Source organism: Octopus bimaculoides, chromosome 1, assembly GCF_046866305.1.
Source record: "Octopus bimaculoides isolate indiv1 chromosome 1, ASM4686630v1, whole genome shotgun sequence".
In the NCBI taxonomy this organism is placed as follows: domain Eukaryota; kingdom Metazoa; phylum Mollusca; class Cephalopoda; order Octopoda; family Octopodidae; genus Octopus; species Octopus bimaculoides.
In genome coordinates, this window is record NC_142928.1 from 133,671,366 (window position 1) to 133,698,027 (window position 26,662).

Sequence of the window (26,662 nt, forward strand, 5' to 3'; positions counted from 1 at the left end):
CTGTATAAGAAATTTAATTGGAAAGAGTATTTGAAAATAAAAAAACCGTAGAATACATGACAAAGTAAATTTTTATTGTAGAGTAATAGATTATAAATGAAGTTAGGTTTTTTTTTAACATCTGGAATAATAATTAATCGAGTGTGATAAGTTTTTCAACTTGATTTGTAGTGATGTTTTGACTCATTAATTAATCAAATTTAACATGTTTTTCATACAGTGAACTTTAACAAATTCAAGCATTTATAGTATAGCTGCAAACTGTTGTTAAAATATTGACAATGTTAATAGGAAATCTCATTAGATAACAATTTCAATTACCCTTTAACATTTAAACTTGCCATATCTGACCTAAATATTCAATCTGTTTTATATTCAAACTGACCTGATCTGGCTTCTCGCACCTACCCTACAATTTCAGTCTAAAAATAACAATTACATCATCAAAATCTTGAGGCTATGACATAATGCATGATCAATTCAAAACCATGTGAATTTAATAAGCTTTACATTTGACAGAGTTATCTGAATGCTGAATAGTTCAGTCTAATTTTTTCTGCTGTCTTTATCAAACTAATTTTATGTTGCCTTCCATGTTCAGCAAAAGAGACCAATAGAATCAATAGAATCAGTACCAGGCATAAAAAAAAAAAGCACTGAGGTCAATTCATTCAATGAAAAATTCTTCAAGGTGGTGCCCCAACATGGCCACAGTCTAATGACAGAAACAAGTAAAAGATAAAAAATATAATTATATGTACATACATACATACATATATGTTTGTATATAGATGTGTGTGTGTATATGTATGTGTGTGTGTGTGTATGTATATATATATATATATATATATATATATATATATATATATATATATATATATATATATATATATATATAGATAGATAGATAGATAGATAGATAGATAGATAGATAGATAGATATATTCCAGCTGTAGAAACTCTGCCAGATCAGATTGGAGCCTGGTGCAGCCATCTGGTTCGCCAGTCCTCAGTCTAATCGTCCAACCCATGCTAGCATGGAAGGCGGACGTTAAACGATGATGATGATGATATGTATATATATGTATATATATATATATATATATAAAGAGAGAGAGAGAGAGAGAGAGAGAGAGAGAGGGGGTATTTATATAGGTATGTGTTTATATGTACATGTATATGAAATTATATATATATATATCAACATGCATATATATATGTTGAAATTTCAACATCCATCTGATGATATGCTCTATGATTGATCTGATTTGAAATTAGAATTAAGGTTTCTTTAGGTATCTAGAGTGTTTTCTTGAAATGCCCCGCTCCTTAGTGCTAGTAGGAGATTGGAATGATATCTTGGATGCATGCTTGGACTGTGTGGAGCTAGCCAATAGAAGAGGGGGTGCAATTTTTGAAGCTAGTAGGGTTGTCCAAAGATGATGGCAAGAGGCCTGATGGGGATTACCCTTTAGTCTGGAGCTAAAGGTCGATGCCTTATATGGGATGTCACTGTCAGTCTCCTTTTATGTGTTACACATCCTCCATATTGTGGTGGAGGTGAGCATTGCTGCATCCATTGTTGTATAGACTGGGATATTGAAATACAATTATTTATCATTGATGGCATTCAAGACTTTGGAGGGAGCTAGACTGATGACAAGGAAATTTTTGTCATCTTTGGTTTTCTATTTCACTGGAATATCAAGTGACACTTGCTAAGATGCTTGGCTATTTCAACACTTCAGTATCACAATCATCTGCAACAATGCTATGAACATTTTGGGCTCCTTCAAGAAATTTTTAGAGTTGAACCCCTATATCCTACTTGTGTGATATATAACTGAGGAGGTGTGAATTTTTCATTCCTTATTTTCTTGCATTGTTTACTCATCTCTACAATAAACCTAGTGCCATAATTAATTCTTAAGTAAGCTATTAAAGAAAGTCTTTAAATGTGTATAAAGAAGCTCACTTTATTGGTGACTTTGTTACATTTGTTGATTGCAAAAGTAATCAGCATGGGAAAATGTGATAGTTATTTTAGTTTCATTAATATTATTGTCTGAAGGTAAAATTGTGCAACGTGACAAGGATATCACTTCCTTCTGATGAAAGCGGAAAAAAAAAAGAAACAAATAAAAAATTCATAAAATCTCATTGTTCTCATATATTCCAATTTCAAAGTTCATGATTTCTTCTTGAAAGCTTACCGAACTTCTCACGTGTGATGTATAAACGTTTCATGGCCAAGGTTGACTCTCCTACGTAATCTTTATTATTATTATGGAGATAATTTATGACATGAGAACTTGAGGACCCTTAAATAAACACTTGATTAAATTCTGATTTCATTGCAATACTAGTGATGGTCTTCAGTTAATCTGATAAAGTAACTATTATTTTTAGCCTTTGCAAAAATTAACTTTACAGTTCAGTAAGTTCTGAATTCACTTTTCAATTTGACAAATTGAATTTCCTTGCAGATTCATTTTGTTAATATGAACATAATGTGTTGAAGACGGATTTTTGGAATAGTTATCACAGATAAAATGGAATTTCTTGTTTTTTTTTTTTCAATATTTTTGGTTTTATAATATCCTACATTCTAACACACAGGCAATTTGCATTAAAAACATTTTTCTAATAAAAAAATCCGTTTTTCAAACTTAGTGCTCCCCTCCCTCACTTGATTGTGCCTTCAGAATATCTGTTACAATTGAGATGACTTTTTTTTTTCATGCTATCTTTAATCATTTTATAATATCACCCACTCTGAAATGTTTAATTCAGACTAAAAGTAATTTCTTTTAAATTCACTTTTTAAAAAATATCTTGCCCTATATGACACAAAAATTAAATGTAGTAAGCTGCTCAGTTGCTGGAGCTGCTAAAAATATCAAAGACTTACAGAAGTGGATATGTGAAAAAAAAAAATTGGAATTTTGAAAGAAATATTTATAAAAGGTTAATTTCAGTTGTTTGAAATGTAAAAAAGATTATTTTTGATTTTTTTTTTTTTTTTTCTTAAAGAATGATAATTTTGAGTGTGTGACAAACATTAATACTGAAAATACCTGAAAGGCATGATGAAGGGGTAAGTAAGGTGGGTTAACATTTAAAAAATATAGAGTTTTGGAAAAAATGATGAAAAATACCGATAAAAAATAATTCATTATTAATCACAACAGTTATTCTGAGGTGGAGGGTTAAGAAGTTTGAAAAACATGGATTTGTTAAAGATATTTTTTGAAATGTGAGTTACATGTATCTTAGAAGGTGGGATATTATAAAATGATGAAAAATATCAATAAGAAAAAAAAAACTCAAATTATATTTTATTCATGACGAAACACAAAAATTGACAGCAGGGTGTGATTTGAGGAAGATATAGCTGCTGTGTCTTCCATTTCAGGTACCTACCTAGAAATTCCCTCATTTGCAACTTGGTATATAACCTCTAACTCATTGATTATAAAAGTAATATGAATATTAAAAACGTGACAGTTTTAGCCTAGTTAACATTATTTTCTCTGTGTAACGTGACAAAGAAACCAATTCCCTGAGAATGTTTATAATTTGTTATTTTTGTTTCTCATTGAAAGCCGAAGCCTCCAGTAACATATCACGTGTGGCATATAAACGTTTCATTGCCAAGGTCTGCTCTACTGCCTACGTAATCTTTATTATTATGGAAATAACCTGTGACAGTGAGAAGATAAGAAGAATGAATTAATTAAATACTGGCTTGGCTGCCATACTATTTTGCTCCTTAACTTTTGCGTTGTCCTATGTGTGTTGGGGGTTGGGGGCGCATTCAGAGGCAGATGGGGTGAGAGACTGTGTGTATGTATGTGTGAATGATTGATAGTCATGTGTGTGCGAATGTGTGAGTGTGTGATAGGATGTGTGTACTGTGTTGGCAGTAATATAGGGCAGTGGGTTCTCAAATTGACAAATACTAGCCACTTCTGAATATTAGTGAATTTCTTTTGCTTCCCACCTCTTCATTTATGAGAAGACAAAATAGAATTTGCATCTATGTAATTCTTCTTTCAATGCTATGGTATTAGGACTCTTGTTATCATATTTCTACTGAAATACATACACTGCCTTTGCTTCAATTAATTTTGAAATAATGAAGAATTTAGTAAAATAGCTTTTATCATTATTAAGCTGGTGTTTAGTTCATGGATCTGTTCCATCTCATGCACAGATTTTTTAATTAATTTTTTTTGGAACAGATCCTTCATAAATGAACAGGAAATTTTAATGAAAGGTTTTAATTTAGTTCACTTTCAAACAAAGTTTTTATTATAGAACCAGGTGCAGTCTGATGTGGATTGGTAACAAATGTATTAAAACTATCTTAAATTTATTAATATGGCAATTTGTCTGCCCCTCCCCTTTCAATCCTTTCAACTTCTCTGATATACATTACTACAGATAGTTAATATTAGTTTCAGATTTTGGCACAAAGCCTCCAATTTCCAGAGAGTGGGTAAATTGATTATATCGATCTCACTGCTCAGTTGGTACTTATTTTATCAACCCTGAAAGGATGAAAGGCAAAGTTGACCTTTGAAAGAAGGTTGAAATACCACAAAGCATTTTGCTTGGCATGCTAATGCTTCTGCTGGCTTGCCAACTTTTGATGGGATGAACTATTTGTTGGGGTAGCTGTCAGTTCACCTGTTGTCAGAATCCCACACTTAAATCAGGTAATCTGGGCTCTCCTATATCATTGCTTCTCTATTGCATGTTGGTACAAGGAGGCAGTTGATTAAATTGACTTCTGGAAGGATGAGTATGAAAAACAGAGTTGATCTTAGCATGATTTGAACACAGCTCATCAAGTGCTACAACAAAAAGTACTTTTGCTAATCCACCCACCTTTGACGTGATAGAAAAATATATATATTCTTAAAGTTATAAAATGTACCCTTAATGAAAATTTGTTTTAGTGCTTAGTAATTTCTGACACTTTTTTCATATTACCTCAATGAATACTTCCTATCAGGGTACATTTGGTAGATGTAAAACAAAAGAAGTGTCAAATGACCAAAGTAGAAAATGAATCCCTGTTTTCACTGAAGGGGATGATGTCTTATGATTTAAAAGCATATGTATTTATCTCATGGTTGGAACTGAGTAATATTGCTGTCAAACCAGTATTTTTTTCATTGTTTTTAACTTCTCATGCCACAGGTTATTTCCATATCAATAACGATTATGCAAGAGCTGAACCTGACAATGAAACGTGTATAAATCACATGTGATTCCATTGTTGTCTGCTTCACTATTTCTCGTGAGCACTTCTTTTGGGTTGCGAGGCATTTTGGCTCTGCTTTTTTTTTTTTCACAAGGAAAGGCTGTTAAAACCAGCTCTCAGCACAAATAAGTTCAGGGGTGAAAATTTACATATTTAGGGATCTTTGTAGGCAAAGAATATGTTCCATAGCAGGTTTGCATAAAATAAATATAAAATAGTAAAAGAAATTAAAATATATTTGGTAAATTATTTGTGTGTGTTCTAATGTATTAAAATATAGTTAACTAATGGGAGGAATTATTGTCAGATTACTTGTTAAGCAGTATTGAGTGTAGCATGATTGATATTTGGAAACCCTTTTTGACTTGGTTATTAAGATACTACTCAAACTATGGCTTGTGCACAAAAGGGCTTATACCCCAAATCTTGTTTTTGAAAATGTAGGATCCAAAAAAGCCATAGGCAAAATCTGCTTAATACCTATAATTAAGACTTCAAAAGTCTCATTTAGTGAAATATGATTATGATGATCTGAAAAGTATTAGCTCATGCGTTTTCCAAGCACACTGTAATGTTTTTATATGCTATCATTTACTGGAATGTTCTAAAACAAATTACATATTCTAGACAGTTTATGTTCCACCAAATCACAAGTAAAAAAAAAACAAACTTAAGGAAATTAATGAATACATTAAAATATAATTATATTATGTTACTGTCTAATACTGTTATTAAATTGCTGTTCAACCCATAAATTTAAAACATAAATCCTATATTAATTATTTCTCAGGGTTTGTTTCTTCTTCTTACATCCTTTCATTACCATTTTTGTTTCTTTTTAATGAAAAATTAGAAAGAAGAGAAGGGTATATCACAAAGACTGTGTAGCTCTCTAGGGCTAGAGTGTAATTTGGTCTTGGTATGGGTTTTTTTAGCAAGAGAGAGAGAGAGAAATTAATATAATACAAGAACATATGGAAGACGAAAGAGATCCACAGAAATAGTTTGTGGATATTAACACTTTAGCATTTAAACTGGCCATATTTGACCAAAATATTATTCCTGTTTTATTTTCAAACTGATCAGATTCAGCCTCTTACACTTACCCTACAATGTCATACTAAAAGTAAACAATCGCATCATTGAAATCTCAAAGCTACACGATAATGCACGATGAATTAAAATCAAAGTGAATATAGAAGTATTGCATGTGATAGTGTAATCTAGATGCAAAAGGGTTAAACACTTTTTGAATTTTTTTAGAGAGAGTTTGTGAATATTAAACACTTTGGTTTGGGTTTTTTAGTTAGTGAGTGAGAGAGAGAGAGAAAGAGAGAGAGAGAGGGGGGAAGTATGGTGACAACTTGACATATGGATATGTTTTCAGTTTGAGGTATTACAGTTTGCATTCATCAAATTTTAAAGAACAGAATTGATTATGTTAATAGGTAGTAAAAGAAGTAAAGGAGATCTAATTAATATGAATGAGGTTGATGTGGAGAGATTGAAAAATACTTAAATAAGACATATTAATGAAATGAATAGCCTTCTTTTGAAGGCAGTCTAGGATTCTAATGATTAAAAAAGCTGTGTTATTTCTAATATAGGAACATTCATTTATAATCACATAGAGACAACATATTTCTTAGTTTTGAAGAGAAAACTAAAATAGACATTTCTGGAAATTTAAGTCTTAGAATGAGTAATGGAGGATAACCTTTGACTGAGAGTTTTTTTTTTTTTACAAGAACTGGGTGTATGGTGTGGATCTTTCAATATAATATTTGAGTTTTAAACTTTAGAGGATTGTCTGCTCCTAAGTTGTCTTAAATGGCTTTTCAACCAGAAGTACTGATGTAATAGTTTGATATATAGTGAAGAGGGATGGAGTAATATATCATCATCTGGCATAAAATTGGGTAGCATTAACAGATTAATTGATAAATAGAAAATAAATTAATGGGCTGATGATAGATTTTAGAGTGTTGGCATAAGATTTAAAATGGTAAGAAATTAAAATTAGGATTTCAATTCAGATAAGTACAAATTAGATAGGATGGAAATAGATAAATTTTACAAGACTTCTGTGTGGCAAGAAGTTTGCTTCTTGACCATATGGTTCCAGGTTCAGTTCCTCTGTGTGGTACCTTGGGCAAGTGTCTTCTATTATAGCCCTAGGCGAACCAAAGCTTTGTGAGTGGATTTGGTTGGCAGAAACTGAAAGAAACCCATCATATATATATATATATGTGTGTGTGTGTGTGTGACAACTGGTGTTGGTTTGTTTATATCCTTGCAACTTAGTGATTTGGTAAAAGAAATGAATAGATTAAGTACCAGGATTCAAAAATAAGTACTGGGGTTGATTCATTTGGCTAAAACCCTTCAAGATGGTGCTCTAGCATGGCTACAGTCCAGTGACTGAAACAAGTAAAATTTAAATGATAAAAGAAAGATATATGACAGGATTTTACAATGCTACATTGATCCCTATATTAATTCACCTTTGTATCAGTATTATTGATTAATTTTCGATAAATACCTAGTAATCCTTTAGTTTTTAGAGCATCAATAAATTTTTCACAGCAAAAAAAGTAGATGCATTAATATAGGAATTGAAGAAAGTAACAAGTTCCCCTTAAATATTTTAACGAGCTGAGAAACTTTCCATTTTAAACTTTGGTGCAAGAATTTGGTTGTTTTTATTATGTCCTAGTTGTTTTGCATTCATATTATGTTAAATAATAAAATTTTGTCTTTTTTAATGATTAATTAGTCTTAAGTACACATTTTATTAATTAACTGTATTAAAAATGATCACCTTGGTTTTAATAGCTTATTTTGTTTGATGAACCAAAAAAACAAAAAAAAAACAAACATAGATTCTAATTAAATAATCAAGTTCAAGACTATGTTATAATTCCAGTAAAAAATTATTCTGTGAAAGAATAATGAAAGTAGACCAAAGAAAACAAAATTCACTAAACTGAGAACGTGACTCTCTTGACATGTGACTTTCAGCTACATTTTAGACACGAGTCACATATCACACTTGCTTCATATATGCAACACTTAAAAGTTTATGATATATAAATTGCACTATGTAACCCTGCTATTGTTTTAATCTCTTAATTAGTATCAACAATTTATATATTCTTTGTTACGTATCTGCTTGGGAAAATTAAGTTTCAAGTTCACTGCTCCAATTACTAAAACAGTATGAGAATTTCTCACTCATTACTATAAGACAATAAGATTGTTCATGTTTTTTGAGAACGATACTATATTTTTAGGGTTTTTTAATTATTCATCTCTTTGTTTGTTCATTAGAAAATTATTTACTCTAGCTTCTTTTGTTCTCACTTTCAATTACCATAATTATTTCCTCTACTTATATATGACTTTCAAATTAGATTCTGTTCACATTCAGAACTTTGCAGTCTGATGTTTAACACCACCACATTCTTATTCCATACTTGAAGGATATTTTTTCCAACGTTCACCATAAATCATGGAAGCAGTATCTGATTTCTTATCCCGACATGGTAAAATACAAATCTTGTGTCATTTTTACTAATTTGTTTTATTAGTTATAACATATTGATGGACATTTATCTTTCATTATTGAATTGTAATTTTCATTTTCTTTTACTGTTTTTTAACCTTTGACTGTGGAAATCAGATATATTCACTCAGAATTTCATTTTCCTTAACTGCAGAAAGCAGTTCAGAGATATGAACATAAAATTTCATTATCATTAACTGCAGAATGCAATTTTAGAAACCAGTCTATCTTTTGTTGCGGAATGTCATCTTTGAAACTATTTTCCATTGAGATATGTCAAGTTTATTGAGGCAAAGTGACTTGCAAAAAATACCAATTTTATTTTTTGGTAGATATTTAACATCATTACAGGAAAAACCACGAAATTTAATCTTGCAGTTAATGGATTAAAGTTTAATACTGTATTAAGCAGAACTATTGATTAGATATACATTCATTTTATCAGGAACCGAAAATCTTCAGAAATTCTTCTCAAAGTTCTTGATACTAGATAGAATTATTCCAGTACAGTTGTTTTAGTTCCTCACACAATCTCAGATCAATTCACTTGCTAAACAAATACAACTCGATTTACAATATCACTTCTGCCTATGTTACATTGATGCACCACACTGTTGAACACTTGATTAAATTCAAATATTTGATATCTGAAACTGATTATACACTTTCTGTACAAATATAAATCTCTTCTCCATATTATTACATAAATATTTAAATGAATGTTAAACTAAATTTATGCATACTCAACTTCTAACGGGCAACATTGAAACAATCTGATAGGGACCGCAGAAAATAGACTTTTATATTATGAATAAGAAATTGTTATCTAGTAATATTTCATAGCAGCATGCTCAACTATTTTAATTACAGTTAGTTGTGAGATCCAAGAAAAGTCAAAAGCAATACCTTTGGTAGCGAATCATGAAATCGAAGAAATTAAACTGATAAGCTATGGTTGGTAAACTCAAAAAGTTATGACCTGCAACCAAATAGGATATGATAAATTTTAACTTGTGGATAAGTTGGCAGCATTCTATAGCTCTATTTGTCTTTCTGTGAATGTGGACTCTCAGAGCCAGCAGCACTTGGAATAGGTAGCATAGCATGCCAAAATGCAAGAGAATGATTGTAAAATTTAAATGTTTATATTGCTGTTCTTTAAATTATTTTGCAGTCATTATATATGATCATATATATATACTAAGTGTATTACTATAAATGTTGAAATTTGAAACGTAATTGTGTCAGTTAAATATAGTTTGAAAAGTGATTAAAGTGATATCAACAAATGTATTATCAATAAATGCTGTAATTTCGTGGAAATTATTTTGAAATTTTGAACGTATATGAGATTATATTCAATGCAACTTAGAAGATTTAGATTTATTATTAAAGAGCCAATTGAAAGTTGAAAGAAATAGGATATAGAATAGTTAAGTACCAAAGGTATTTTATTAAAAACTTTCATGAATATGAAATAGAGGGAAAGTATAGTAATTATTAAAATATTTGGTGTTTGTTCACTCTTTTTTAAAATTGTTTTTTAAATTTCAACTTTTAATGTAAAAATAATGATTGTTAGATAATATAATTTAAAGAATTTATATATCTATGAAGAATATAGCTGTCTACTTGGCTCTGTCTTGTAGTATGTTAAATGTCTCACTGAAAAACATTTAAGTTAAGACTGGATAGGAGTGTAGATTAGAATATGTCAAAACCATTAAATATGAAATTAAAGAAATCTGAGAAATGCCTGATTCTGATTCTGCAATGCAGCATGGAGCAGAGACTCTTGTATCACAAGAGAAGATTACAATTACTTAGTGATGATAAATGTTTGGTATAATGTCTTATGCAGAATAAATGTCAGCATAACAATGCATAATACCTCATCACAGTTTCATTAATGAATATTGCTCTTGATTTATTATTGTGGAAATTGATATGAAAATGTAGTATTGACAAAAGAATTAACTACATAATTTGATGAGGATCCTGTTATTACAAGTAAAACAATACACTGAATAAGAAGGTAGTTCCAATATGATTAAATAGATTATCACCACCACCACCACCACCACCATCATCATTTAATGTCCATGATTTCTGAAAGGGTTAAATATTATTTGCCATCAACTTGTTTGCTTTCCTCATTTCTATTTCCAGTGTTATACCTCCTAGTTCACATTTTGCTGACCATGAGTTCTAAAACTGATATAGGGTGGTCTGAATATGTATCACAACCCAGTGGGCCAAAGTAGCATAAAAACATATGCATGCTAATGTTGTCTCTTTCGACAGCAAGAAAACACAAACACTTATCATTAAAAAAAATGTTATTGTACCATAAACCCCTTAATCAGGAGTAGTACTGAACTAGAGCCTTCAGAATAGCTTTAATTGTTGGGTTTAGTTGAACAAATCAACTCCAGTACTTATTTTAAGTCTGGTACTTATTCTGTTCTAGGATCTTTCTGAATTGACGGGCACCGTTTTCACCTCAATAGATGTCAGTGATTGGTTGAAATTACCGAAATACGACAATTTTTACATGAAATAACTTTGAATACAAAAATTTTTATCTGTTCTATAACACAAAATATACAAGTATATGAAGTTTGAAAGTGTTTCTGTACCAAAAACACTACATAAAACATAAATGAAAAGTGGTGCCCATCAATTCAGAAAGATCCCTGTTCTATCATCCTCTTTTTTAAGTTACAGTATGCATGCACACACACACACACACACAAACACACACACACACACACTGAATAAATGTTTATGCTATATACATTTGTTTAATTAAAACATCACAACAATCTTGTAAACTTGCAATTTTCATTTCAAAATTATTATATAGGTTCTATATCTACATTAATTGATATAGTCATTGAAGACATTTGTCTACGTTGCATATGAAGATGTTCTAGTAGTTGATTTTATTTTTAATAGTTAAAAAAAAAATGGGGTCAAGAAATAACCTTGAAGCTACTCCGCCTTTCTTTCTAAAGTTTGTTATTTAAAGCATTGGCTTGATCTGTGTGTATGTCTGTTAACGCTGTGTTTAATCTTGGAGATGATGAAAGTTGAATGGAAATATCATAAATAAAGCAGAAGGCCAAATCTCTTTCAGCTATGCTGTGCCTTTGTTATTGGGAAGGCCTTCCTTTTAAAACACACAAACACACACACATACCCTATCACAAATCCAGCCTAAACTAAACCCTGTTACTACAGAAGTAATCTTCTTGTAACCCTCTATCTGGCACTCTAACAAAAGGTTCCTTTCCCAAAGAGCTATGTTTGCTGCTTGCTTTAATAATATCTCTGTGTCAACAGTGGTGGCCTATGATGACAAGGTTCCGAAAATCGAAATAGCCGAGACTCCATTGTGTTTATTTACATTTTACAAGTAATAATTTTTTTTGTTTTATTTTTTGAAATATTCCCTCTAACTTCAGTTGCATTTTCTGGCCAAAACTGTTTATAACCTTGAACAGAAATAAGTTAAATAAACACGACATTTTTTTTCATCCCTTTTTCCTCTCTCTTTTACTATTTTTTATCACAATACTTGTAAAGGTAATGTAAGTCATTGCTTCAATCAGTTCCTGATTTGGAATAGCAGACATGAAACCAATTGTCTTTTGTCTCAGTAAGTTGATGACAGTTATAGTTAAAACCCATTTCTTACCTATTTTTCTCTTGCAATAATGACTTACTGCACTAATTATTTTCTTCTTTATCAATTCTTCCTTAATTCTCATCTCTTTCAAGCATTTATATATATATATATATATATATATATATATATATATATATATATATATATATATATATATATATATATATATATATATATGTAGTCTATTTCTAGCATATTAAATGTTCACTTTACTGGTCAACATTATATATATAAAAATATACCTTAATCCCCTAAGATCTCAGATATTTTTTCTGAATCTCTCAGATTCTTTCAATGTGCTAGCTTCCTGGTAATAAATCGATATTAATTAATATCTGATTTTTACCCTATGTTTTAATTATATATATATATATATATATACACACACACACACATATATGTATACATTTAGTGTTATAGCTTGCGAAAAAGAGTATTCAGTATCATTGTAGAGATTAATAATATATTTTATTTTGGTTGATTTAGTCTCTTGCTACTATGACATTAGTTTCATCTGTGGGTGCACAAGATTTTCAGTTATGTCATAAGTTGCCTGAAGATCCAATGCACCCACAGGTGAGACTGACTTGACCAAAATGAAATATATATTTACCTTTCATTTATCGAAAATTTTGCAAAATTGCATAATTTCTCTGGAGTTGTGGTTTTCTTTTTTTCTTCTTATCATTTTGCACATATATTTTGCCATGTGTTTTAATAATGTTTGCTAATCACAATAATGAATGCTGCTGTCTTAGACATTTATCTGTAACATTCTGTATTAGCTGCTGTGACAATTTCATATTACATGTGAAAAATTACATAAACATTATAGTTATTTTTCCAGGAGCCTTTAAAATACTATTGTGGGTCCCCAATTTACTATTTTGTTGCATGCCCCCACCCCACCAAATCTTATATGGTCCATCATGGGCCATATGGACCTTGGTTGAGGACTACTGCACTAGAGTAATATTCTTTGAAAGAAGCATGTCATGATTGAGCTTGATTTGAAACCATTTGATTGAGTACCCCCCATTAGTCACTGCATCATATTTTTACTAGAAAAAAAATCCTTTATGCAGTGGAAAGTGAATATGAAAATATCAGGCCACAAAATAATATTTTAAAATGTGTGAAAAATTTGATTTGCCTTGTGAACTAAAATGGCTTTTCTTTACTTTAATATTTGAAAAAACAAAAAGCAAAAAAAAAAAAAAATACCATTATGCTTGAGTGAATGTATATGCATGCACATTGTTGTGTGTATATTTCATGTAAGGGATAAGTTGATTACATCGACCCCAGAACTCAACTGGTACTTATTTCATCAACCCCAAAATGATAAATGATAAAGTTGACCTCAGTGGTATTTGAACACAGAACATAAAGACAGATGAAATGCCACTAAGCATTTTGCCTGGTGTGCTCACGGTTCTGCCAGCTTGCTGCCTTCACAATTTAAATAATATTAAAAATGAACTTGAATTGATAATTTCTTTTATCTTTTACTTGTTTTAGTCATTGAACTGTGGCCATGCTGGGGTACCACCTTGAAGGGTTTAGTTGAACAAATCAACTTCAGTACTTTTTTTTTTTAAAGGCTGGTACTACTTATTATATCAATCCCTTTTTACAAACTTCTAAATTATGGAGTTGTAAACAAACCAGCACCAGTTGTCAAGCAGTAGTGAGGAACAAACACGATGACAAATATGTATATATATATATATGTATATATATATATATATATATATATATATATATATATATATGTATATATATATATATATATATATATATATAAGCAGCTAATATAATATAATAATACCATAAAGGAAAAATGTTATCATCACTAATTGTGACTGAGGGTGCCGAAACACCTACATTGCAAGAAATATGAGTTAAAAACTCTTAATGCTGTAAAAAGTACGCAATATATATATACTGACAAGGGAGATAGCCACCCCATGAGCGTCTCTAGGATTACTAGACTTGACTAGTTTCAGCTATCAGTTGTAGGCTCATCAGTAGTGGACAGGTTCCTTTCAGTTTCCATCTACCAAATCCACTCACAAGGCTTTGGTTGGCTTGGAGCTATTGCCCAAGATGCTGCACAATGGGACTGAACCTAAACCCATGTGGTTGGGCAGTAAACTTCTTACCAGACAGCTACAAATATAATGGCCATCATTCTGTTTGTTATTTGTTTATTGCTAGGTATTGTTATTTTTATGTTCATCTTTCTTGAGAGGATTATACTGTGGCTGCAGGTAAGCTGGAAGAAACAAATGAAAGCAAACACAAAATCTGGCAATATGCCTTGAACTTTTGTTGAATTTATTTATTTTGAGACTGGCTCAGTGTTGAAAGGATAAGATAAATCCAATAGAGAGAGACATTAGGGAGTAACAATGTGTTAAATATACACAACACAAATCACAGTTTTGAGAAATGTTAATGCAATATTCAAGTTAGCTCTTTGTGAGGGAGGAAACTATTTTGGCATAGGGTTTAGTATAATTCTATGTCAAATAATCTGCTTTTGAGATAAATTGCATTTTTAAATAGTTTAACAAATAGCTTAACATCATTGTATTACTTTTACACATACCTTATCTATTATTGTTTTATTTTTTTTTTTTTTGAATTTAACTTAGGAAATAAAAAATTTATTTATGTCTAAATTGTCGACTTCATCTTCATCATCACCATTTAACATCCATGTTCCATACTGGCATAGGTTGGATGGTTTGTCAGCAACTGATGTATCCAAAGACCACATTGTGTTCCAGTGTCTGTGTTGGCATAGGTGCTACAGCTGGATGCCCTCCCTAATACTAACTTTACACTTTACAGCATGTACTAGATGCTTTTATCATGTCACTGGTAATAGTAAGGTTGCCATGCAGCTTGCTAGAGTACAAAATTCCTGGTAAGATGAGTGGGGGTTGGCAGAATTTATACAAGAAGATGAGGTTAAGACATCTATATACTTTTAAAGATGCTATGGTAGACTTCAACTGCAACTTTAAATTGTAGATCTAAAATTTAAGAGGCTGATTTATCACATTGTTTTATAATTTGGGAGGATTTTATATAATTTCTTACATAAACGGTAGGTAATCAAGATAAAAATATCCATCATTAATTTTAAATAAATGAATATGTGTATTTTTTCATATTTGGACTTTAAATTATGTTTCATTGAATTTGTTTAAGTTTTTGTCTTTAACACATTTTCTTATAAGTTATTGTTTTTTTCTTATATATTTTAGACTTCCAAGAATCTGAGACTGATGTTGACTTCATTGAAACAAGCCCATCATCTTCAACTAAATCGTCTGATATGTTTTTCAATTCAATATCATCTTCATCAAACGATGGTGGTCAGTTGTCTGATTTGGACTCTTCTGGAGTTCACAGTGGTAGTTTTTCAGTAAGTAGCTCACCAAAAGTGAATAATAGCAAAGATTCTGATAGAGATTCAGGGCGCCTCTCCATACCTGATTCTGCCAGTGAATATTCTTTGACTGAAACAATATCAGCATGGGATATTTCAATGCCATCAGTCTCACCAGTTACTTCACATTTAAATCTACATTACTCGGAAGATGATTTGAGCAAATATGAAGACAAATCAGGTAAAAAAGACAAGATTCGTTCAAGGAAAGACAAAATCATGATGTCTATTAAAACTTTTAAGAAGAAGATTATGAAATTGTCAAAAACTAACCGAGAACCTGGAGATGAAACAGATACTTCGAAGCCTTCTGAGGAATCATTATATCAGTGGGTAGTGGTAAGTAAGCTATTTGTAATTATTCTTTTATTAGTTTTAATCATTTGACTGCAGCCATGCTGGAGCACTGCCTTGAAGGGTTTAGTTGAACAAATCAATCCCACGACTTATTTTTAAAGCTTTGTAGTTATTTTATCGATCTCATTTGCCAAACTGCTAAGTTACAGGGATATAAACACTTCAACATTGGTTGTGAAGCAGTGATGGGGCACAAAATAAAGACACAAACACACATACACACATGATGGGCTTCTTTCAGTTTCCACCTGCCAATTCCACTCACAAGGCTGCAGTAAACCCAGGTGTTACACAGTTACATTGTAGAACTGAACCTAGAGCCATGTGATTGGGAAGCAAACTTTTTACTACACAACCACACCTGTGGCTATGCAGCCACACTTAGAATAGTTATGTATATAACTGTTTGCTTTTTTTATATTTCAGGATACTCTGTCACAACTAGATAATGGAGGTAGTAATTCTGATAATGAGCAAAAGGTAATTAACATTGCATAAATATTTTTCTTTAATTTCATGAAATGCTTTCCTAAACCAGTTTTACTTGAATTAACTCTAGAAAATATATGTTATTAAACTTAGTCTTCTCTTCATTATCCAATGAAACCAGTGTTATTCCTCTATGCAATTGTTACTCTATAATGAGAAGGCATACATTTTTTTCTTTTTTTTTTTACTGGTTTCAGTGGGTAATCTCCAGCTGAGCTGAAGATCCATATCCAAGGGTTTTACACTTTGCCTGTCCAAAGCATTTTCATAAGCTTGTGTCTAAATGCCCATGCTAGGTTTTCAGACAGTTAGCTAGACCTTGATTCCTACGTTTTGAGTAACTTAAAGATTTCCTTTCATAAGTTCCAAGTTATTCTGGTGGTTGAAAAAAGATTGAGAATGTTTATCATATTATGATGTATGGTTGCATCATATGTCCTGTGTATCACATGTGACACACTGGACAAGCAAAGTTGTGTCACCTGGTTGAGGGTGATACAATGCACCCAGGAAACATCAAGGCACCCCAGAAAACATTGCTGATGATGTGTCCAGATGCATCACAGTGATGTACAGAAAAACAGATATACAAAATTAAATTTTTATTAAACCATTTTACTTTTACATTGTGTTGCTCTACTAGAATAATTGATGGTTTTGCTTTGGTTTATTTGTTTTTTTCTTAGATGCTCTCTCGCTCTACTAATGTTGTACCAATATACATTGAATGTCTGAAAAAATGCATTGAGAAGAATCTACTTTCTTGTTCCACATCTGATGTATACTCAGCTACTCAGTTTGAGAAATTCAAAGGCTCTCTTAATGAAATCAATCCAATTTCCTATGTTCTTCAAAAGCTTAAAGGCGACTTGCGTATAGCAGAAGAAAAGTAAGTAGAAATTTATATAACAAAATTTATTCACTCATTACATGTTTCTGTTAATCATTGACAAAGACTATTTTCTGTTTCTTCGCTAACAGAGTTCTTAAGCATGTTTAACCCTTTAGCATTTAAACCAGCCATATCCAGCCAAAATATTCTTCCTGTTTTATGTTCAAACTGGCCACATCCAGTCTCTCACACCTATCCTTCAATGTTGGTCTAAAAAATATACACATAATCGAATCAAACACAACATGAACATTTGCTTTGCAGTGTTGACTTTAAATTTCTATCAGCTTAACAACTTAATATCATAGTTGGTGTTTTTTTTTGTTTTTTTTTAAATTTAGACTGAGTTTTTGTTACTCATTCTAGAAGCTTCTAACTCATTTTCACTTTTTGAATCATTCAATGGCTTTGAAATCTAATCTAAACTCTGACCCTAAAAGTTCTGTTTTAAGGATACTTCTGAAAGGTATGTCAGTGACTAAAAATTATTTCCTGATAGAATGCTCTAAGAACTGTCATGTGTGTCTGCCTAACTGTCTATCTGGTTGGCTGTTTAGTCTCATTATCTCATTCTTTCTCTCTTCTCTCAACATTTATTATAAATTGCTGGCAAAAAAGGTCCTCACACCTACACACACACACACACACACACACACACACACACACACACACACACACACACACACACACACACACACACTTATATCTATATCCTCACTCATACACATATAATTATTTGTGTTGTGTTTCTTTTGCAGTTTTGTTCTTGAATACATTAATAAGCCCAACAGAGGAATGATTTTGATGGTTCATTTGCTACAAGACATCCAAGTGGCTGGAATGTCTCTATCAGAAACAGCCTCTTTAATGGCAAACCAAGGACTCATGTATGATGAATATCAACAACAACTGGTATGTGAGAACTTCTTGAACTTTCAGACCATATCGCTGAAGTTAAACTGAAATTACTTCTAAACCTGTCTCTTATTATTTCTGTTCTTTGCAAGGTGGCAAACTGGCAGAATCATTAGTGACATTTCATCTGTCCTTACATTCTGAGTTCAATTTCTGCTGAGGTCAACTTTGCCTTTCATCCTTTTGGGGTTGATGAATTAAGTACCAGTTACGCACTGGTGTCAATGTAGTCAACTTGCCCCCTCCCACTAATTTTCAGGTCCATAGTAGAAAGGATTATTTCTGTTGTTTGCTTTACGGCACATCAGCCCATTCTGGACACTTCCTGTAGCCTATCAGTTTTTCTATGAGAGATGGTTGCTAGCTCCTCACTTAACTTTTCTCAATTTCTTGAGAAAGAGATGCTTTGAGTAATCCCCCCATGGCTTTTCCCACTCTGCAATGGAGTTGATACTGAGAGAGAGAGAGCAAGAAGATAGAAGAATCAACCTTAGTACTTCACTGGTACTATATTTTATCAACCCCAGAAGAATGAAAGACAAAGTTGACCTCAGTGGCATTTGATCTCACAGTGCAGAGCTATATCAATACTGCAAGGCAATCTAACACTCTAAATGGCTTTGTCAATTCACTGTCTTCCAAACCTTTTACCAAGTTGGAATAACAAAATGAGTAGCTTTCTTGTTGCCTCTGCTTTTAATCATAGCTGAATATAACAGTGGTTATGCTGTTTATATTTATGATTTTAATACAAATGTACAAATATAGGTAATAAGCTGTCAAATTAACCATACAATGTTGAAAAAGATATTTTCAATATCGTTTTAAAATCTGAAGGATGAAATGTTAATTCTGTTCAACATTTCACTGTTGTGTTGAAATTTTGCTGGGGTTTTTTTTTTAAGTATTGGTGAACAATTTATCTGTTGTTCCTACCCCTACCTGTTGCAGTAAATATAGCTGACTAGTTCATGTCAACATGTTCGTTATTGTTTCTGCCTCTTGTTAAATGTTTTGGTGTTAGTCTTACTTCAAGAAGCAGTGAGGACATAGATAAATAAATAGACATAGAATCAAAAAAAAAAAAAAAAAGGAAAGGAACATAGAGTTGGGAGTTAGATGCAAAAAGAAAAAAAAGAAAAGATGAGTGTAGTTTTCTTACCATCTTTGTTTTACGTTTTTTTTCCATTGTTAGCCTTTTGTTTACTTTTTCTGTTTTTCATTCCAACTTTTGTTTTCTTCCTATTTTCCTTTCTTTTTTTCACACGTACTTACGATCTCTCTCTCTCTCTCTTTCTATTTCTCTCTCCCCTTCTATCTCTCTCACTACCTTCTTTTTAATCTCTAAAATATAATTACTTGATGATCTTGTATGCTAACCTATCACTCTCCCTCCCAAACGCCTTGGAGGTGGGTACTGCTAGATATTCTGCTTGTGTTTGCTTGGTTTTTCTGTTGCAATGACGTCAATCTTTCATAGTTTGACTTGTTTGTGTGTACACGGTGTGAGCTTTTCAACACGAGTGTTTTGTTTCGGTTTTGTTTTCGTGTCTGTTACCCGCATTACTCCTTAAACTTTCTACTAATACTGCTATTACTCTTACTGTTTAATTATTCATTGATCCGTTCCCATGCTCATACTTGGTAAAATAATTGAGTAAGTAAATTTGTAAGTAGTAAAAGGCAAAACTACTGCTGTGGTATCATTAAACCTCCTAGTTTACAGATACATTGAATTTATTGATTTCTAGCTTTACATTAAGATCTACAGACTGTAATGTTTATATGTCTTGTAAATAATCAATAAATAAGTCCTTTCATTTAGGGGTCTAATCAAGTGTTATTTGTCTTGATTGTTGTTGTTATGGTTTAGTTCCAAGTTAATCCTGATAAAGCAAACCTCTGATCAAAAGCATTATTCCAATAATGACAACCCCCATCGTTTTTGATGGTAGTACCGAACAATGTATTCCTTCCATTTTTAAGAAAGGAAAGTGTGATTTGAGAGGTTTGGCTGCTACATCTAGCAGGTCATATAACCACTTAGAGGTTCTCTTATTGGCTTTTTTATATGCTTATTTTTAATTGTGTTGATGGTAGCTGTAGTAGCAGAGTTTAGCATTAAATGTAGAATTTTCTGTGGTGGAAGTTTAAAAGACATTTTTCCTTGTGACTGAGGTACCTATTTTATTAATTTAATTCAGTTAAAATGATAACAATATAAGAAATGGTTGGCAGTCATGACCTCATCTCCCTCCTCTAATGTTGAAAATGTTAATTTATATAATTGACTACAGATAGTAATTAATATAGTTTGTTTGACTATTTCTTTCACCATTATTAACAACATAGATTTCTATGCTGTTAATAAAAAGGTTAATTTTTCTTGAGTAAAAAATGTTAGGAGTTCAACACTTCCTATCATTAATATAGAAAGATAATAAGACGAGCAATAATTAATCTCTGAAAATCATTAGCATGCTGGGCTAGATGCTGAGTTCAGATACCACCCAGGTTGACTTTGCCTTTCATCTCTTCAAGGTTTGATAAAATAAGTACCAGTTGAACACTTACGGGGGGGGGGGGTCAATGTAATTGACTAGCCCCTCCCTCAAACTTGCTGGCCTTGTGCCAAAATTTGAAACTAATATAGAAAGGTAATCTGTAGGACTTAGATCAGGGAACAAGATACTTTTTAAGTACTAGGCTGAATTGTTAGTTTATAAGAACCTGTATAAGAATTGGTGGGGTGCATCTGTGCTGAGAAAAAAAAAATGTTTTATTTTTTTACAAATTCATTGGTAAGCAACTTGCATTAAATTATGGTTTTAATCTTAAGGCTTGAATTGTAACAAAGATAGTGTATTTCTGTTGAAATGCACTACTTTTGTACTGTTGTTTCAATTCATTTTGAAAATAATAAAGAATTTAGTAAAACAACTTTGTCCTTAGTAGGCTGATATTTGGGGCATAACATGAAATTCTAACAGAAGGTCTTAATGTTGATCATTATGAAGCAAAAAGTTTAGATCATAGAGCCAAAGGTGGTTTCACACTTGATACAAAGTTTGGTATTAAAAGGGTTATACCATTTTTTTTTCATATGGGTTTTTGAGACTTTGTCACTTGGCAATTTTAAATTTGAATGCATGCAAAATTTTACCTAGAGGTGGGAAGTTTATGTTTTTATTTTTCAAAAGAGTGAGTGGATTTGAAACATTGACTGGACTTCGTCTGAAAAATGATAGAGATTGAATTGACAACATCAGCTAGGGCTTCTATGTTGATGGCAATAAGTTAAATGAGATAAAACAGTTTCTAAAGTTGAAACTAAATAAACTAAATTGGATTCAGATTAACAGAATGGGTGAACAATTTAATCAACTGTCTTACTTCATGTAAAATGTTGGACAGTTAAACATTAAAAAAAAAATTACATTTAATCATCATTATTTAATGTCTGTTTTCTATGCTGGCATAGGTTGAATGGTTTGACAGGATCCAATGAGCCACAGGGCTGTACCGAGTTCCATTGTTGGCTTTGGCATGGTTTCTGTAGCTGGATGCCCTTCCTAATGCCAACCACTTTACAATATATACTGGGTGCTTTTCATCATACTACCAATACTGGTGACATTGCCAAGTAATTGCAAGACAAAAAAAAAGAATGGGAAAAATTTCAGAAAAAAGTTTACTGGCTTCAAGGGTTTAATCAAGCAAATCGATCCCAATACTTATTTTATCAGTCTCTTTTGCCAAACTGCTACATTATGGCGATATAAACAAAAACCAATACTGGTTATTGAGTGGTGGTGATGGTGGGGGGCATAAATACAAACACAAAGACACACATATATATGTGAAGGGCTTCCACACAGTTTCCATGCATCAAATTCACTCAGAAGACATTGGTAGGTCTGGGGTTACAGTACAAGACACTTGCCCAAGGTGCTGAGCTGTAGGACTGAACCTGAAACCATGTAGTTGTAAATTTCTGTGAAAAATGCTTTACTATGCAAAGCAATAGGGTAATCTTAACCTTTTCTGTTACAAAACAAGACTCAAAACAACAAAAGTAGAATTAATGATAACCATAAAATATTAGAAATTTATAAAGTTTAGAAAATGATTAAAATAATCCAAAATGAAAACTTTTTGAATGTCTCAAAATAGTTTCAATTAATTTTGAGAAATATTGATTAGCAATCCAAGCAACAATTTTTTCCCACAGTCAATGTTGCTTCATTTTTTTCTGAATTTCAAACACACGGAAATTTTTTGAGGGTAAAAAGGCAACCACATTCCTTTTCTGTCGAACTGACAACATATCTGCAACATTCTTGTCATACATTAAGTGTGCATGTCTCTTCAATCTTGTATTGATACAAACTCAATTGTACCCTTATAGACAAAGTCAAATGGTGGAACTTATTTTAAATGTGATTACAGCTATGCTCAGTAAACAGATCCTAACTCTTTGACTGTGTAATTAAATTTCATGGTCATTCCCATAATGATCAATGTTAATTATCCACCCAAAAAAATTTAGAATTGATATTTTCTGTTTCTGCAATACTTTTTCAGTATCTCTTGGAGGTCTGCTGGTACGGTTTTCATATCTACCCCTAAAAGTATTTGATTCTTACTCCATAAAGAGATATTTGAAATATATGAGAAAGAAATAAAGAAAGTAGATCTGAAAAATTAGTTTTTGTAGAAAGTGTCACTGGGGGTGCCTCCTCTTTTTGTAGCATAATATTTTATCTTTTACTTGTTTCAGTTATTTGACTATGGTTATGTTGGGACACCACCTTGAAAAAATTTTAGTCGAATGAATTGACCCTAGTAATTAATTTTTTTTTGTTAAGCCTGGTACTTATTCTATTATCTGTTTTGCCAAACCACTCAGTTACAGGATGTAAAAACACCAACACCAGTTGTCAAGATGTGGTGGGGAACAAATGCTGACACAAGGGGACACGGAGACACACACATATGATGGGCTTCTTCCTGAGGCTATAGTAGAAGAACTTGCTCAAGATGCCACACAGTGGGACTGAATCCAGAACCATGTGGCTAGGAAGCAAGCTTCTTACCACACAGCCATGTCTGTGCCTATAAATAATTGCTTTTCAAACCTTATTAGAGTCTCGTTAGAGGCATCTACATGGGGGTAAAATTACTTTCTGCAGTTAACAGTAATAAAATGTCTGCTTTCTGCATTCAAAAGGTCTTTTTACTCTCCACAGCATATTCTTACCCACCACCTCTGTCACCTCCAATCCCCAATTAGATAGAAGACTGACTAAAATGATTTCTCATCACTATTTAAATATTTGTGTCAATTGATTTTATTAATGTTATTAACTATTGTTATATTTTCAGGATGATGAACATGACTGTTTGCTGTGTCTCAAGTACATGTTGAGGTTCAAAGTAAGTTGTTGAGCTTTTGTACAGTGTTACATTCAAATTGTAGAACCATATAACCTTCTTGAAAATTCTTACATCATACACCATACAGTCCAGTTTTTACCATTTTAAAGACACCACTTTTCTCTCTAACTCTTGATTCTATTATCTCTTTCAAACTATGTTACTCATCTGAACCCATCTCTTTATTTTGATACTCATATAATTAAACCAGTGGAGTGTGTGTGTATGTGTGTGTGTGTGTGTGTGCATGTGTGTGCATGTGCACGTGTAGTGGTGTGTGTGAGTAGTAGTAGTAGTAGTAGTAGCAGCAGCAGTAGCTCAACTTGTTAATGCAGTAAACTAAGTCTTCTTCAGCAAGTACCTTTACAGTCTTTACATTAGGGAACATGTTTCAAACCATAAATTTTATGATATATATATACAGTGTAGACACACTAATCAAATCCTTCAATCAAGCAGCTATCTTCTGCCATAAATCTGCTGGATCAGTCTCAACAAGGAATATCCTTCTCCAATGGCAGGAACAACACTTCTAACAATTTCATTACCTCACACAGTCCTACTCTGCTCTAACTTTATTCACCTCAACTCTCATATTCACAACTTCACTCTAATCTTCATTCTTGCACTGTCATGAAGCCACTCAGTCATTCAAAGCTCTGATGAAATTCTTTATGCTATCTGGTTTCATGTTTTTATTTTTTGTTGATTAAATCCTAATGAAGTTGTTCTTATTCTTTCATACAGTTAGGTATCAATAAAATAAGGTAATATACTGAGCTCAAATAGAATCTGTGCAATTAGATATGCATACTCCCTCTCTCTTAATACCTTTGTTTCAGAAACTCACATTTGTTTAGTTTGTAGTGGCGTGAAATTATAGCCGCCATTGAGGAAGTACTATTCTGCGCATGCACAGGGGACTTCACCACTGGAAGCCCCTCGAGTGCACATGCATAGTAAAACTGGTTCTTAAAGAGTGAGTTTCACTTGTTAGGCAGTTGAGCTCAGACCTTCTACGTGACAACTCCTCGCTCCTCAACGAATTACCACTTCACCTCGATGCCTTCGATGGTGATAGCTACTTGTTTCTCTGGCAGGCATCAAGGAAGCCCTTAACCTTCCATTACCAAACTACAATCTAATCAGCGGCTGCTAAGCTGAATGACAGGAATTGTGAAACCAAGCATCATCATAAATAAAACCTTTTTAGTATATTGTTAATTGTTCTATTGTCTCTTCATATATAATTATGTTGAAAGGTGATAGAGAGACTAAAGTCTCTATGACGACTATCAAACTTTTACAAGTTTATGTTTTTAACGTCTGATTTCACTGTATTCAAATTTTTACTTACCTTTTCATATCCACTTTTAGGATTGATAAAACAAGTAATAGTTTTAATTTCTGGCCACTTAGATTATTTCTTCCTTACAAAATTTACTCTAATCTCAAATAAAAGTAAGTAATTCTTTATCATATATATTTTTATTGTAATTTTCATGCAATAATACAATCATATGTTTCTCTGTTTCCCTACTTTATAGACAGCTATTCATAAATTTTTGGATATCCGTCACAGTCTTGAAACAGTTTCACACAGTTTAATTAATGGTATAAGTAAAACCAAGCTGGCAGCTCTCCAGGTAAAATTTTTGTCACAAATTTATAATTTTTATTTTAAACTCTTTTGATATCACACCATCTGAGATCACTCACTCTATGACACCAGCTATTGTTTAAAGTGATCTAAATTTAAAATAATAATGATATCATTGTGTATAGAGCTCAGGTGCACTACACCTCATCAAAAATGCTTGCATAGTACATAGAATTATGTACAAAAGTCAGGAAAGTGAACAGTGTATGAGTCATGATATACATGTGTTTATGTATATGGAGGTGGGGATATCAGGTATATTGTTGGCGAATTTCAGGAAGCATGGAGGTTTTAAAAGATGTAATATCAAAGCAACCTTGTATCAAAATTTCACGTTAATTTATTTTCCAAACACCATCTCCCTTTAGCATTCACAGTACTCTTGTACTGAGCAGTATTACTAGTTATGAAATCCAGATCTATATATATATATATATATATATATAATGGACTCTTCTGTTGGAGATGATGTATGAGTGTTCAGCTTTTGCCAAATGATCTGCACAAATGATTTGTTTATAGTGATCAAATGTTCATGCCATACATTAGCTCACTCTCTCCATCAAAACAATGTTTTCTGAACTGGTGCATGGTGTGTCACATGTCACGTGTTGAAGTAATCACAGAGCAATGCGAGATGAGGTTTTTTACTTGAGGAAACAACACACCACTTGGTCTGAGAATTCAAATCACGATTATTAGATCATGAGTGCAACACCCTAAGCTCTAAACCATATATTATATAATGCGTGTATATAAGGCACAACCATGGTTTTTTTTGTTTGAGGGGTTTGTGGTTTTAGATCCAGTCTCACAAATACTAGGCAAGTGTTTTTCTACTGTAGTCCAGGGCCAACCAAAGCTTTGTGAATGGATTTGTGGATTTTGATGTGTGGAACTAGATTTCTGTTACTTAAGAAAT

The 26,662-nt window shown here is 32.2% G+C and overlaps 1 protein-coding gene and 1 long non-coding RNA gene across 5 annotated transcripts in view; one reads left to right on the forward strand and one right to left on the reverse strand.

Moving 5' to 3' along the window:
- Positions 1 to 19,936, reverse strand: part of LOC128248748 (uncharacterized) — a 63,816-nt gene extending 43,880 nt beyond the window's left edge. Inside the window, exon 1 of the long non-coding RNA XR_008264940.2 lies at positions 19,807 to 19,936. This is a non-coding gene — a long non-coding RNA (uncharacterized LOC128248748). The remainder of the gene's footprint in view (positions 1 to 19,806) is intronic.
- Positions 1 to 26,662, forward strand: part of LOC106881506 (formin-like protein 3) — a 91,844-nt gene that overhangs the window by 34,572 nt on the left and 30,610 nt on the right. For 3 of the 4 annotated variants that reach the window (XM_089358697.1, XM_052970744.2, XM_014931916.3), the window contains exons 2-7: positions 15,807 to 16,330; positions 16,775 to 16,828; positions 17,524 to 17,726; positions 18,488 to 18,641; positions 24,030 to 24,080; positions 25,628 to 25,726. In XM_089358697.1, the coding sequence (XP_089214823.1) occupies positions 15,878 to 16,330; positions 16,775 to 16,828; positions 17,524 to 17,726; positions 18,488 to 18,641; positions 24,030 to 24,080; positions 25,628 to 25,726 (1,014 nt within the window). In that variant the 5' untranslated portion in view covers positions 15,807 to 15,877. Of the gene's footprint in view, positions 1 to 8,661; positions 8,818 to 15,806; positions 16,331 to 16,774; positions 16,829 to 17,523; positions 17,727 to 18,487; positions 18,642 to 24,029; positions 24,081 to 25,627; positions 25,727 to 26,662 lie in introns of those variants that run through there. The other variant, XM_014931918.3, reaches the window with a different exon arrangement.